Source organism: Natator depressus, chromosome 8, assembly GCF_965152275.1.
Source record: "Natator depressus isolate rNatDep1 chromosome 8, rNatDep2.hap1, whole genome shotgun sequence".
In the NCBI taxonomy this organism is placed as follows: Eukaryota; Metazoa; Chordata; order Testudines; family Cheloniidae; genus Natator; species Natator depressus.
Genome location: NC_134241.1, coordinates 8,274,791 through 8,289,218, shown reverse-complemented (window position 1 = coordinate 8,289,218; position 14,428 = coordinate 8,274,791). Strand labels below are relative to the sequence as shown.

The following is a 14,428-nucleotide window of genomic DNA, read 5'->3' as shown; positions in this document are numbered from 1 at the left end:
CTCCATTCACGTTAAAGGAAATATTGCAAGAAGAAAACTTACTGTATGAACTATGTATGGAAATATCATGTCCATTCACACATTAGATATGGCATTTTTGACATAATTTATGTTGCCTACAATGTATTGCAAGAAAAGATCACGGTTAACTTGGTAACAAACTTATGAGACACGTATTACTCTCTATTTAATCTATCTGTATGTAAGCAAGTCACACTGGATTTAAAATATTGAAGTGTCTAATATAGTTTACTGTACATAGAATCTAGAGCTGGAACATTCTCATTCAGTTATCTTCCTGCTAGTGCATGATTGTTCCTCATTATACATTTCCTATGATTTCATCCAGACGTCAAGGAATGTGGCTTCCATCAAGTCTTTTGGCAGATTATTCCATAGGCTGCTAGATCTCACCGTCAGTAACTTGTCCAGATATTCTGCCTACATCTTCTTCTTACAGAAACCTATTGCTAAATTCTCTGCTAACTTCAGCAGAGTCACACCAGCAGAGAGTTTGGCCCATAGAACATAGAGATGGAAAACACCTGTTTGGCCTTACTTCTAATGATAATAAATAAAATAAAATAATAATAATAATAATAAATAAAAAAAGCATCATGATGACCAGTGTCCCCTCTATTTTTTCCCATGCATGTGCGGAATGAATTTTGTTATGAGCACCAATATGGAGGTGATGTCTGACACATCACCTCCATATTGGTGCACGCAACAAAATTCATATGGTGGGGGTGAGGCCGAGGGGTTCAGAGTGTGGGAGCGGGGGCTCAGTGCTGGGGCAGAGGATTGAGGAAGGGAGGGCTCCGGGGCGGGGGGCAGAGATAGGGGTTTGGAGTTCAGACTGCCTGGGGGCTATGGCAGGGAGAGGACTCCCCCCAGCTCTCTCTCCCCACAGCAGCACTTGGCTGGTGGGGGTGGGGTGGGTTGTGAGGCACCTCTTCCCCGGCCGTAGCAGATCTGTGCAGGGGGTGGGTTGGGGCTGGGGGAGATGTGCCTCTCCCATGGCCCTGGCAAGTCCGGGGCAGGTCAGGTCCATGCTGGGGCCGGTGGAGACAGGCGTCTCTGTCTGCTGCGGCAGGTCTGTGCTGGGGGAGAGGCATCTCTCCCCGCCTCAGCCCTGAGCCCCTGCGTGGGGCTTAATAGGCAACTGCATGGCCACACAGCTATAGGGAATTTAGCAGGCCACAAGTCAGGAGAAGGTGAGTCCAGGGTAGTCTGTGTTGCGATCACTTATACCGTCTTCTGATCTCTCAAGGTGAAATCCTGGCCCTATTGAAGGCAATGGCAAAACTCTTAATGACTTCAATGGGGATTTCACTGCACTGTGTACGTGACACAAACTCAGGCCAGGTTTCAGAGTAACAGCCGTGTTAGTCTGTATTCGCAAAAAGAAAAGGAGGACTTGTGGCACCTTAGAGATTAACCAATTTATTTGAGCATAAGCTTTCGTGAGCTACAGCTCACTTCATCGGATGCATACTGTAGAAAATACAGATGATGTTTTTATACACACAGACCATGAAAAAATGGGTGTTTATCACTACAAAAGGTTTTCTCTCCCCCCACCCCACTCTCCTGCTGGTAATAGCTTATCTAAAGTGATCACTCTCCTTACAATGTGTATGATAATCAAGGTGGGCCGTTTCCAGCACAAATCCAGGTCCCCCCCCCAAAAAAGTCAGGCCGACCCAGCTAGGTGGCTCAGGGGTGTGAAAGATCCACAAACTGACCCTAGAGGTGAAATGTCTGGGTAATCTGTGTTGGCTCCTCTCAGCTGCAGCATAAAAAGTTTCACAATTTCTGAAGTCTTCCAGCTACTCCATGAATAAGAATACACAAATCAGGCTGGATTACCAGCCTCACAGGTAGCAGAACCATGGTTTGGTGTGGAGTAGGAAAGAACTAATGTTAAATCTTCTCTGCTTGAGTTTCAATCAGTGTCACTCACTGAAGTGCTGAGGGAGTTTCCAATTACAATTTGCATATTGGGTCTTTGTACTTCTTGGTGGGTGAAGTTTAGAAGGGAGATCTTGGGTCCATTATAGGTGTATTTGGAAAGCAAGGTGATAGGAATTCCTTAAGAAGGTTTGTCCAGCATCTGCTTAACCCTCCCCCCACCATCTTTTGTTGTGGCCAATCTTGCAAATTATCACCCTGTCCCGAAAATTGCATTTTTCTGGGGAAATTTCAAAATTGTGGGTTTTTTTCCAATTTGGAATGGAAACAAATATTTTGAAATTTCCTGCAAAATGAAAATCCAAAACTTCTTTTGGAATTTACTTTATGTTTTTTCTCATTTTTATATTTTATCATCATTATAATTATGATTTTACATTATTTCATGACAATATATCAGTTGAAATATTCTATTATTTTTATTTTATTTTAAAAATAATTAAGGGCAGATGTTACTCAGTACTGATTGAAATATATTTTCTAGATCAAAGTGTCTCCTGTTTGTGTTGTAATGCAATGTAAAAATATAAAAAATGAAAACCTGTATCACAAAATTTTGGAATTTTGAAACAAAAATTTGAAATTTTCAAGAAAAAAAGTTTCCAAATAAAAAAATAATCATTTTAATGTTTTTTTCTTTCATGGGAAATTTAATCAAAACCATTTCATTAAAAAAATTGGTTTAGTCAAAACAGTTTTTTCTGACAAAAATCTATTTTGAATTTTTTTCCAATTACCTCTAATGTGAGGCTGCTAGAAGAGTTAGTAAGATGACACTCAGTTCTATGTCTCTGTTTCATCAGATCTGGATGGTGCAATTACTTACAAGCATGCAGCCAAGTTTGGAATTTGGACAACAGTTACTTGGCTAAGATTCATCCAGGATAAGAGAGGAGTAATGGTTATTGGCTGAGGAAAGCAACTGAAAGAAATGGCAGATTGATGGAATATGTGCATGACTTTTAAATCAGCAGTGCAAGGGGGCAGAGGAGTTAACAGTTTTGTTGGGCCTTTGAATGCTATTGGATCTCCAGTTAGGTGCAATGGCTAAGTGTGCTTTTGAAGTCTGCACTTGTCAATCATGAATTAATACAACTCATCCTATATCTGAAGACCACTTGATAATGGCACAAAATGTAGCCATCCACTCATTAAGCAGCACTTCCTATGGGGAACATATTATATCTGTGATATCTAGTAACCACTTAGGCGATTCAAAAAAAGTCAATGTATGTCAGGTGTGGTGTAAAGGATAAATACCCTTGGATGAGGGGCAAAAAGGGGTATTTTAGAGTCCAATCTTAACATTTGCTTTTTTAAAAATAGCATTTTCTTAAGCATTTCAGGCATAGTATATTCAGCGGTGTGCAGTTAATACTTATGAAAGGTTACTCTATGTGGGATGATATAAAATGGATGACTAATTGATCCATCCTGTGTCTTCCAAAATTTGTACAAAATACACATGTGAACTCTGGCCTTCCATTTGCACAAGTCATGTTGCTAGGACAACAATGTTACCATAACAAGAGCCACAGCAATTTAAATGTACATACAGTACTATAAATCCTTATCATTCCAAAGTACTTAATGGAGAACAAAAACTAGCTTGTGCCAAAAATGAGAGAAAATAAATATGTTTTATGTTTAGACATAAGGATGTATTTATCATTTCTTCTAATACAGTAAAGAGGACATGAGAAGGGAATTCCTAAAAGAGTTGTGGGGGAAAATACTGGAATAGGTAAAAGAATGGCCTGCCAAATTGATGTCTGGACTTTGGCAAAACAAGAATGTTGAAGCACTGGAAGCTTTGACAATAACAGATTAATAAACCAGGTAGAGAGTTTGGATTCAGACATCAGAATGCTTTACACAAAAGATATGGTGCAAATAAGCACTTATAATACAAACTCAGACACCCAATGGCAAGTCCATTAAAGGGATCACCAGTGACATAGGTAGGGAAGCTATGATCTCAGTTAGCAGGAAGGATTCTAGACAGGGAAACCATTTGAGAGTTCACATTGGGGACAGGAAACATTCAGTGCACTTTCTTCACTAAGACATAATAATTATATTCAAAGGTCTTTGAGCATGAATATCCACTGGTCCATTGGTCACTACTCCTTATTCACCACAGGGTAGCATCAAGCAATGGGAAACCTGGCTGGTTAACAGACGGTGCCTCTCTTGAATAACTGCTTTTTGCTATTTAGCAAGGATTCCCAAAACGGATGAGGCAAGGGTGCAACCAATAATGGCCATCACAGATTCTGCTAGGTTCCTGGGATCCTCCCAGACTCCTGGAGTCCCACTAGAGTCCCACTTCCACCCTGCTGAAGAGAACTCCTTAGAAATCCATGGGAACCATAGGGATGGTCCTGTGGCATCAGGCACTGAGTGTTACAGATGAGGGTAGGCATGGCAGATGGGACATGAGATATGGTGGAGATGGTTCATGGAAAGACTTGATGGACTTGGGGTGCCCAGAAGTTGAGATACCAAGATAACATAACTCTTTATGCTACATAACTCTTTATATTATTTCCCATTGTAGACAAAAGGTGAGCTTCCCCCACGCCCAGGTAAGGCGAGCATGGGTTGAATTGGTCCCTGTGCAAAGAAAATGAGACTCCAAGGAAGAAGAGAAAAACAGGAGTAGAAACAGACTGGGCAGAAAAAACAAGACTCGGAGTGAGGCAAAAATCCATCCCTGTTTAGTCTGCAAACACAGAGGCGTGTTGGCTAGCAGGCACTTGCTGAGTAGGAGGTGGAAGAGGCATGTGGTATTGGTTGCTAAGGACATGTCTGTGCTGCTGGCTTCCAAGAGCCTGCAGGTGCTACAACTGGCTAGGATCTTGGAGAGACCTGAAAAGAACATATTCCCCAGCAGGACCGTGGAGAACGTTACTCAGCTGCCAGTGGAGAGAGAAACTTCATTCTCACTGCAGCAAGAGAACCAGGAACTTTTGGGGGCTGCAGGGGGCAGGCGACAGAAACATCACGGGATGTCTGCTGAGTAGACAGGTCATGGGTAGGGGAACAACCTGCCTGTGTGGAGGAGAAAGCAGGGACAGCTAATAGTTAAGATTCTGCCCTGTGGAATATTAGAAATATTGCAAACATTAAAAGTTTTTATAGAAAAAAATGTAATCCGAAGTAATCCAAAATTTTCAGGAACATTAAAATTGGGAATCTCTGTGAACCACATATTGATATCAGGGACATGATCACATTTTGGTTAATTGAGGGTTTTGGTTAACTGGGATTTGGAATAACTGGCTTTGGTTGTATATTAATGCTGATGAGTGGGTATCAAATGACAAGAATGTAAAGAACTTTGGCTTGTCTTGCTAGAAAAAAGATCTTTCATAACTCATCCATTAGATGGTGCTCCAAGAGTAACAACTAGCAAGACACTGCCATTCTTCGGAATTTGCAGAAACTCCCTGGGGGGTGAGCAGGGGAACCTTAACTTGTTAGATTTAAAAGCATTGATAGTGAAAGTTAGAGTACAGCAGCGTGTATATTTTTGAGGCAATCTAAAATCTATGCTTTTCCTTTTCTAAATGAGCAAACACGCCATAAAATACTCTGTTCAGATTATTTCTACATGGCATTTCTGTCATTTATTATATATTAGATTAATTTATTTATTCTCTCCTGTCATACTGAACTAGATAAGGAAAAATAAATAAAAGAGAGTATCTGGTGTCCATGGTAACCACACTAACAAAAAGAGCTCACTCAGCAAACTGACATTTTGTGTTTGAAGGATTTCTAACACTTTTTGATAATAGTGATTTCTCAGTTGCTAATTCTGCATAAATATAAGTAAATCAGAAATACAAAGTACAGTGTATAGGGTCAGCCAGTGCAGCACCCCACAAGGCCCGCAACAAAATGAGTTGAGAAACAATATGTAATCAGTCTGATTTAAAATTAAGGTGATTCGTTCATTCCCACAGAAGGAGAGGGGATAAAATACCCCTCCACCCCCGATATAAACTAATGAAAAAGTGATGCAAACTTACATACACAGCAACACAACAAGCAAAGCTCAATACACAAATAAATAATACTTAGGGTCTGGTCCTGCAACTCAGTCTACGCCTGCATGGAGTCAGGTGCATGCAATTGGGGTCCGGGACCCTATCTTCCTATGTGTCGGTATAGTGCCTCGGACAATCCTGATTGGTGATTTTAGGTGTTACCACAATTCATGTGATAAGCAGTAACAAAAATAAATTAAGGAATGACTGATTAAATAAATAAATACCATAGGTAACAGTTACTATTTTGGCAAAAGTGCATCAATTCTATAATCTGCTACTAAGGGCCTCCTGAACCTATTGATTTCATTGGAAGTATAGGGTGTTCAGCATCTCATCCAACTGAGCCCCAAAACCACAGCAGACCCCTCTCTAAACCAACTAGGAGCAAATGGAAGGTGGTCAGGTCAGGCACCTCATTCAATATCGAATAAGCTTGTCCTTCCAGCCTCTCCATACTTGTAGTTCCACCTTAGCTACATTACTCACATTACCCTGCTGTGAAGAATGGAGAAAAAAGGAAGCTGGCTCAAAGCAAGCCACTGCTTACCAGCATGGCTGGCTCAGTTACTTCCTATCCACACGGAGGCATCAAAATACCATTTGTCATAGTTAAATTTGAAAAAAATAGATACACAAGGATAAATAAAACATCATGTCATGAAAAAATATGGGGTGAAATCAATCAAATCCCCAGAAGTCAATGGAGCCAGGATTTTAACCCTGGTGTCCATTTGGTGAACTGCGTCCAGCGCGATCCTAGAGGAAAATCTTTCCTGAATTCTTTTCCATTTGCATGATGCCTGTTATGGTTAATGTGTGTCTAGCTTTCTCTCTTGCTGTTATGAGACATCAACATATTCTAGCATACTTGCTACATTTGTACAGAAGCAGTATTGTCTGATGGCCTGAGCATGGTGGTGGAAGCCAGGAATGTAAGAATTCTAAACCCTGGTCTGCCAATTACTTGCTGTGTTGTATTGGAACATTCATGTAACATCTTTGTTGCATAACTGTGAAATGGAAATAATAATCTTTACTCACCTACTTCACAGGGAAGTTGGGAGAATACATTAGTTCATGTTTGTTCAGCACTTTGGAATATAAAACACTATCTAAATCTTAAGAATTATTACTACAAATTGTCGTTTTTATTCATTCTCATGTCATTCATCTTGTCTTCTATCATTTTCTCTGTGAGGTTTTTTGGTTGTTATTTTGTTTATTTCACTGTGATTATTTTAATATTAGATTGGATTACAGAGCTGTTATATCAAATAATATGTTTGAATTATTAATTTAGGTGGTGGGTAATAGCTGTCCCCCCAAATCTATCTGTAATTTACAAAGTTGGGAATAGATCTAGCTACCTCTGATATCAATAGAGCAGGAAACAAGCCCTATTTCTTTTTTCTTTGAGTATTCTTCTTCCCTATATTCCATCCAAAAAATCTAATTACAGCAACTGTAAGCCCCCATCACTGCAGTATGTGGGCACTTCAAAATATCTCTGTCTTTACTGAATGTTGAACATTCCGTAAGACAATGAATACTTTTTTTCAGAAAGGAAGACAAACATGAATTATCATATATTATTTACAATGTTGTTGTAGCCGTGTTGGTTCCAGGATATTAGAGAGACAAGGTGGGTGAAGGGGACAAGCTTTCCAGAGGCTCAAAAGCTCGTCCCACCCACCAACAGAAATTTGTCCAGTAAAAGATATTACCTCACCCACCTTGTATCTCTCATGAATTTTGAATTGAATCCAGATTAAAATTAGAAAGAAACAAACTAAATTAGACATTAATTGGGAAATATGCATCTGACTGAACAATCTTCTTCATGATACCTTTGCTGCCGTGGTGCTATAGTTATGGCACATACATCCCAAAAAACCCATTTTCAAGTCACTGAATAAGGACAAAATCATTGTTTGCTTTACGTGCCTGTTCAGGGGAGTGAGTGGATAGAAAGTGTCCCCCTTCTCTTTTGCATGGGCTAAATGTTTCAGAGTACAGTGCAGAAAACAGCCTCTGGAGGACCAATATCCCCTGTCCTACTCACAGGTGTGGTGCAAAAGTGGGGACTGGGTGGAGCCGTGTTGCCATGCACCCTCAATGTGCCTGCTGGTGTAGTTGCATTTATGCAGAAGAGCGGGTAGTAATCTGCTACTGATATAAACAAGTGGGGATCCAGGAAATGAATTTTAGAGTAGCAGCCGTGTTAGTCTGTATTCGCAAAAAGAAAAGGAGTATAGTTGGTTAGTCTCTAATGTGCCACTAGGACTCCTTTTCTTTTTAGGAAATGAATTGTGACTCTCAGTCACAATTTGTTCCCGGGTCTACTCCTGGGGCAGCACAGCTATATGCTGCCCTTTACTCAAGACATATTGTAAAGTCACAGTCTAGCCTTAGTCCTTATGAAAAAATATCCATTCTCTCATGCTTGGCTTAATTGCAGAAGCAATAATTTGTGCATGAAAAATGTGCCATTTCAATCCAATTATCTCAGATGTTTTGATTTCAGTTCATTAGATAGCTGCAATATGTTATCACAACGAATGTAGAGGAGCAACTTCCTGTATCCCTTCTATATTTGTTCATTCTCATCTAATTGCTGAAATTTCAAGGACCTGAAACTTTCAAAATTACAGCTAGGTTTATTTTACTGCCCCGAAAATACTGAAAATGAGTGCAGTTCAGTGACTGTGATTCCTTCAAAAAACAACCATTGAAAAGCTGGTTGCTATGCAACCCACAGTATTGTCTGTATTACCCTCACCAACAGATGACATATTGTATAAAATAAAATAAACCTTTTTAAAAAACAATACAGTGAAAGGCTGTTTGGGGGTGGGTGGTACTTGCCATAACTCACAACTGTGTCACAACCTCAAAGGAAAAACAGTGCATCACTCATCCATGCCCCATCTATTATGGAACCCCAATGTAATTATTATGGTTATTTATCATGCTGGTGATCTATATACCAAATTGCTCTGAATGAAGCAAGCAAACCTTAAGGTACCCACTGGAAGGTTTCTAAAGCAATACTTTACTCAAACAAGATTATGTGGTGATATTTTCACATAGTGAAGCCAAACAGGCCATTTTATTCTTGCATTGTTTTAACTTGCACACATCCCTTTAGTTCTAAAACTGCTTCTGCTGGCACACCATGAGAAGCCTCTTTCCCGCCCCCCACAGAACAGATTGAAAAGGCAGGGGCAGTACAATGTCCTTTCCCTAACAACCCTATTCTGAAGAGAAATCTGGGCCTGGTTCTCATTTACACTGAGACTCCTTTACACTGCTCTAGCTAGGTAACGGGGCCTCAAAGTAGGGGGTAAATTACAATTATATAAAATTACACTTATTTAAAGCCCCCTTTACACTTTCAGAATGGTGCAAAGAGGCTGGAGTGTAAATGAGAACCAGGTCCAAAACCTCTGGAAGTGAGAGCGGAGCTCAGTCTCTATGCTCATTCAGGATCAGATTCTGATACCCGAATGGTACCTTACTCCACATACAATTCTGTTGAAATCAGTGGGGCTACTCGCAGACTAAGATGCTACCCATTGGGTATCACAATCCAGCTCCAGGTTACTCACTACTGAGCCTGCGAATAAAAGGAGCGGTTGGCGCTAACTGCAATGGTCATTTTTGTAATGTGATCATATGCCCATTGGAAACTTGACTGGGATCACCTGCTCCTTTCACACAGGCCAAACAGCCATTACAGAGTGAATGTTTTCATCCTCTGCTAACCTAGTTGGGATACAAACTAGTGACACAGAAGCACACTGCTTTCTATACAGGTCTGCACTATCAGTGAGATGCAAATTATTAATGAACAATATTTTTTGTTTAGATTTTTTCCCTCTTTTCTTCTTGAAAAACAACCCACCCTCTTCTTGGAACGCAAACAAGAATCTGAAAGTGGAATTGGGATCTACTGTACTTACTGTATTTCAGCAGATAAACCAGCAGAAGTTGCAAGATATCAGATTATTATAGATGTATAACTATACAGAGATAGACATAGCAATGCATACATTTAATACATGGGCATTATAAAACAAGGCATCTGATTGACTGATAAAGGTTCCAGCTGCATGGGTATCTTCTACCACCCCAACTTGAGAATTATTAGCCTGTTTACACTCTCTCAATTATTATCCATATAACAATTATTAAGTTATTTCCCCTATTTTAACCCAACTTTCTAAATATACACACTATGAATGCTGGGCCATAGAATGGCAGATACAAACACTCTCCCCACACTCCTTTCCTTATCTTAGCATTTATATATCACTTTGTATCTCCAAAACACATCACCCTGTGAGGCAGGCAAGAAAGTATTACTATCCTCAATTTACAGAAAAGGAAGCTCAGACAGAAAGGTCAATTGACTAACCCAAGGCCACGTGGTGAGTCAGTGGCAGAGCCTGGATTAGAACTCAGGGCCTCCTGACTCTCAGCAAAGAGCTGGTGTTGTGCCAAATCTTCAGCTATGGTAACTCAGTGTAAGTCTGTTGACTTCACTGGAGCTACACCCATTTATACCAGCTGAACTGACTCTCTATTGTTTATGGATACCATTTAGGCCACTTGCATGTCTAAATACTTAGCTGACTCTGCAAATCAGGTACAGCTCATGAATGTCCAAATGACAGTAACTGTAGTCACAAAAAGGCAAGCTAGATCATAAAAATATTTTCACTTGAATAGTTGCAGGTGCTGCTGTACCTAAGAGGAATTGGTAGGGCTTGTCCTCATTCAGTGAATGTTATAAACATGCTTATAACTCTCCTCCAGTTTCCAAGGAATTAGAAGTTGCTCAGGCAAAACTGGGGTAAAAGTACTAAAGGCTTTAAAGTAATCCCACTTTCAAAATCACTCATCATTTCAATGTTCTTTACAGGAGCGTTGCTTGTAAACTGACCCATTCCACAGAAACAGCAACAGAACAGTAGAAAATAAAAAAAACCTTGTAATTCTTAATTTTGATTTGATTCTGCAAAGTGCAAGGCACTCTGGCCCCAATCCAACAAAGCAAATGCTTAACTTTAAACATGTGTCGTCCAACTTTACTTAAGTACAAACTTAAGGGATTTGCTGGATCAGAGCCATTGTGCTCAGCAGAACTGAGCCCACAATGCACTTACTGTATGCTAAAATAACTGGGAGCGATAGCTCAGTGGTTTGAACATTGGCCTGCTAAACCCAGGGTTGTGAGTTCAGCCCTTGAAGGGGCCATTTAGGGACCTGGGGCAAAAATTGGGAACTGGTCCTGCTTTGAGTATGGGTTTGGACTAGATGACCTCCTGAGGTCCCTTCCAACCTTGATATTCTATGATACACACAGTCACGTGTTACTGCTTTCTTATGCATGTATAACATACACAGTATATATCACACCCCTCTAGTGGCCAAAAGGGTCAATACCCATGAAATTTGCCATAAGTTATCTAGAACAAACTTGAAATAATACTGCCAAAGCAAAGCGGTAACTTAAAATGACATAATAAGAGAAAACACAACAGGAAATTTTATGTTACAGTTATTTTCCAGCATGCATTTCATATAATAAACAAACAAGTGTAGATGTAAATTACATATTATACATTAATGCTATATTAATAGACAATGAACAAATTAAAATAGAGTAGTATATGTCACAAATGAATTACACAGTTCATTAAAAGAATCCTGGAAACATCTAGATCCATTATTAAAATTAGCCTTTACTTACTTTCCCATAGCTCAGCATGATTATCCTCACCAAAACAACATTAATGTGGGCACCTAAGGACTCGTCATGGTAGATTTCATTCACCTGCAAAAGAGTGTAGATATTTTTAATAATGATTCTGTCAATAAGTAATCACAGTAGCAATGATAAAACATAAGCTTTTTATATGTTGTGTCTTTAAGATACAGATCAACCACAAAAGGGGCACTTCCACTACTTGAAAGAGAACTTTTTCTATGTGAACTACAGGGCTCTACCATAAAGGCTCCATATAGGCATCAAATCAGAAACCATCTTTGTTCAGGAACCAATTAAAGTCAGTGAAACTTAAACAGTGCTTCCCTAAATCACAGACTAAAGTACGAAAATACTCTCAAGGATGATATCCTTATAAAGCAGTCAATCAAATGAGTTGTTTTTATTGTGTCAAAATTAACTTAAAACTATACAAGCATAACAAAATCTGTAAAATACTAACACAGAAAACAGGGGGTTTTGTATTATACATACATAGAATAGTTTGCTTGTGTGCATGTATGATTAACTGCAATGAAGACAATGCTATGGATATTATAATGGAGAATGAACTACAGAAGTCCAAGGAATACAGAAGAAATAATACTATAAGCAAGCTGGGCAAAATATTATCTATTAAAAGAGCTGATTGGGGTCATCTATGATGGGAGGAATGAAAGAAGGCCAACTTAGGGTCTTATAAATATGTTTGGTTTTTTGCTTTACAAATTAGAATAAGTAGATAAATAAATATCTGCAAGGAAAATATATTCTCTGTTCCCTTCCCTTCGGATCATTAGTGCCCCTAGTAAATCATGGGCCAAAACTGGACTATTTTATGTGTGGGACATAAAGAATAGCTCATATTTCATGGTGTGTTTCTGACATAAGAAACATTCACTGGGATACGTTATTAAGCTTCTGGAGAGTTGTTTATTAAAAACAAGATCAATACACTCCTATTTTTTCAATATATATGTGTCCCAAAGGGACGATATAAAATATAACTCACTTCTGATCTCTCTGTAAAAATCACGTACTATTTCACAAAAATTTCTTTGACTGTTATTTGAAAGTATATTTTAAACATTTGGTCTAGATTTTCAAAAATACAAGCCTAAATTTGCTTCTAAATTCACATTTGGGCACCTAAAAAGAGGCCTGATTTTCAAAAGTAGTGACCACCCTGCAGTTCCCAATGAAGGCAGTGACAGCTACTTAGTCCTTGGTGCTTTTGAAAATTAGGTCAATTATTTATGTGCCTAAATGTGAATTTAGAACCCTAACTTTAGGCTCCTATGTTTGAAATATCTTCATCTTTCCTCTCAGGGACTTTTAAAACAGCAGATTAACATACTGAAGGATTTACATATACACTTGTTTAAAATAAATTATGTGTTAAAAGGAAAGTTTTGTGCTGACAAGGACATTTCATTGTGTTCTTTACTAGATGCCCCACAACTCAAGAGTATTATCATCTTGATGCAGGGATGCTAATCTGCCTGATTCTCTGTGCATTGGGATAAGAATATGCGCCTCATTGATAACGAGCTGAAATTTGCAGTAACTTAAATATACATAAAATAAACACTGAATAAAATCTTCGGTGTATAGGAAATAATAAGCATGACATGTAACTAAGGTGTTTTATTAGTTCGTGAGGCATAACCCCAATTGTGACACACTCCTTTCCCATTAGCCTTCAGAACTTAACCTCCGCCTTTTTTAACAATAGTGAAGCAATACATCAAGTGTATCATTACTACATGCCAAATTAAAACTTGGCAGGAATATGTTGACAGAACGGTATTGAAACATTGTTACACAGTTCACCCAACTGACATCTAAGAAACACATTTTGTGAATGACTAGAAAAGCATAAACATTGTAAAAGTTCCTTGGCATCTATGTAGTAGGTTTTCTCTCAAATATAGGGCCAAATCAAAGCCCAGGGTCCGAATGTCATATCTAGGGATTGATTCAGCTCCAATGCAATACTCCTTCTGTGGGAGCTGGACCCTCTGGCTCTTTTACTGGGCGAAACTGTGGCTCTATAAAGCAGTACTTTGTTAGGGTGCTCTACGAGCAACCCAGGAAAAGGATTGAGAGTCAGATTTTGATTCTTTTAATGTTATATTTTATCATCATTTTAAATGGAATATAAAATAAATTTCAAAACAATAAGTTACTTCAAAAAAATATTAAAATGCTCCATTCCAATAAGGTTGAAACTTTTTTTTAAAACAAAATTTCATCAAAAATTACACATTCCCATGGAAAGTTTTGATTTTGACAAAATGGCATTTTCCAATGGAAAAATATTCGGACAGAAATGTCCTGACTAGCTCTACTATTAATCATTTCTTTGCATTTCATTTCCTTGGTTATTTAAAATGGGGGGAAAGCATATGATAACACACTGAAATAGATTCACACTTATTTCAATGTGTGAAGTGAATGGCATCTGTTTGTTTCAATGTGCTATTAAAGAAAGGAGATCCAAGTGACTGAGCTCTGAAATGGATGTGCTCAAATGTGCATGAGAATTACCCCTTGAAACAGAAAATTACCAGTAGAACCATGGAATTTTAAAGCCCGAGATCTGAGGTGTTTTTCCTCAAACATA

General features: G+C 38.8%; 1 protein-coding gene across 2 annotated transcripts in view; it reads right to left on the bottom strand.

Annotated features, from left to right (window-relative positions):
- The window catches only part of ADAMTS2 (ADAM metallopeptidase with thrombospondin type 1 motif 2), a 264,054-nt gene that overhangs the window by 47,615 nt on the left and 202,011 nt on the right, over positions 1–14,428 (bottom strand). For both annotated transcript variants that reach the window (XM_074960336.1, XM_074960335.1), the window contains exon 5: positions 11,788–11,871. In XM_074960336.1, coding sequence (XP_074816437.1) covers positions 11,788–11,871 — 84 coding nt within the window. The remainder of the gene's footprint in view (positions 1–11,787; positions 11,872–14,428) is intronic.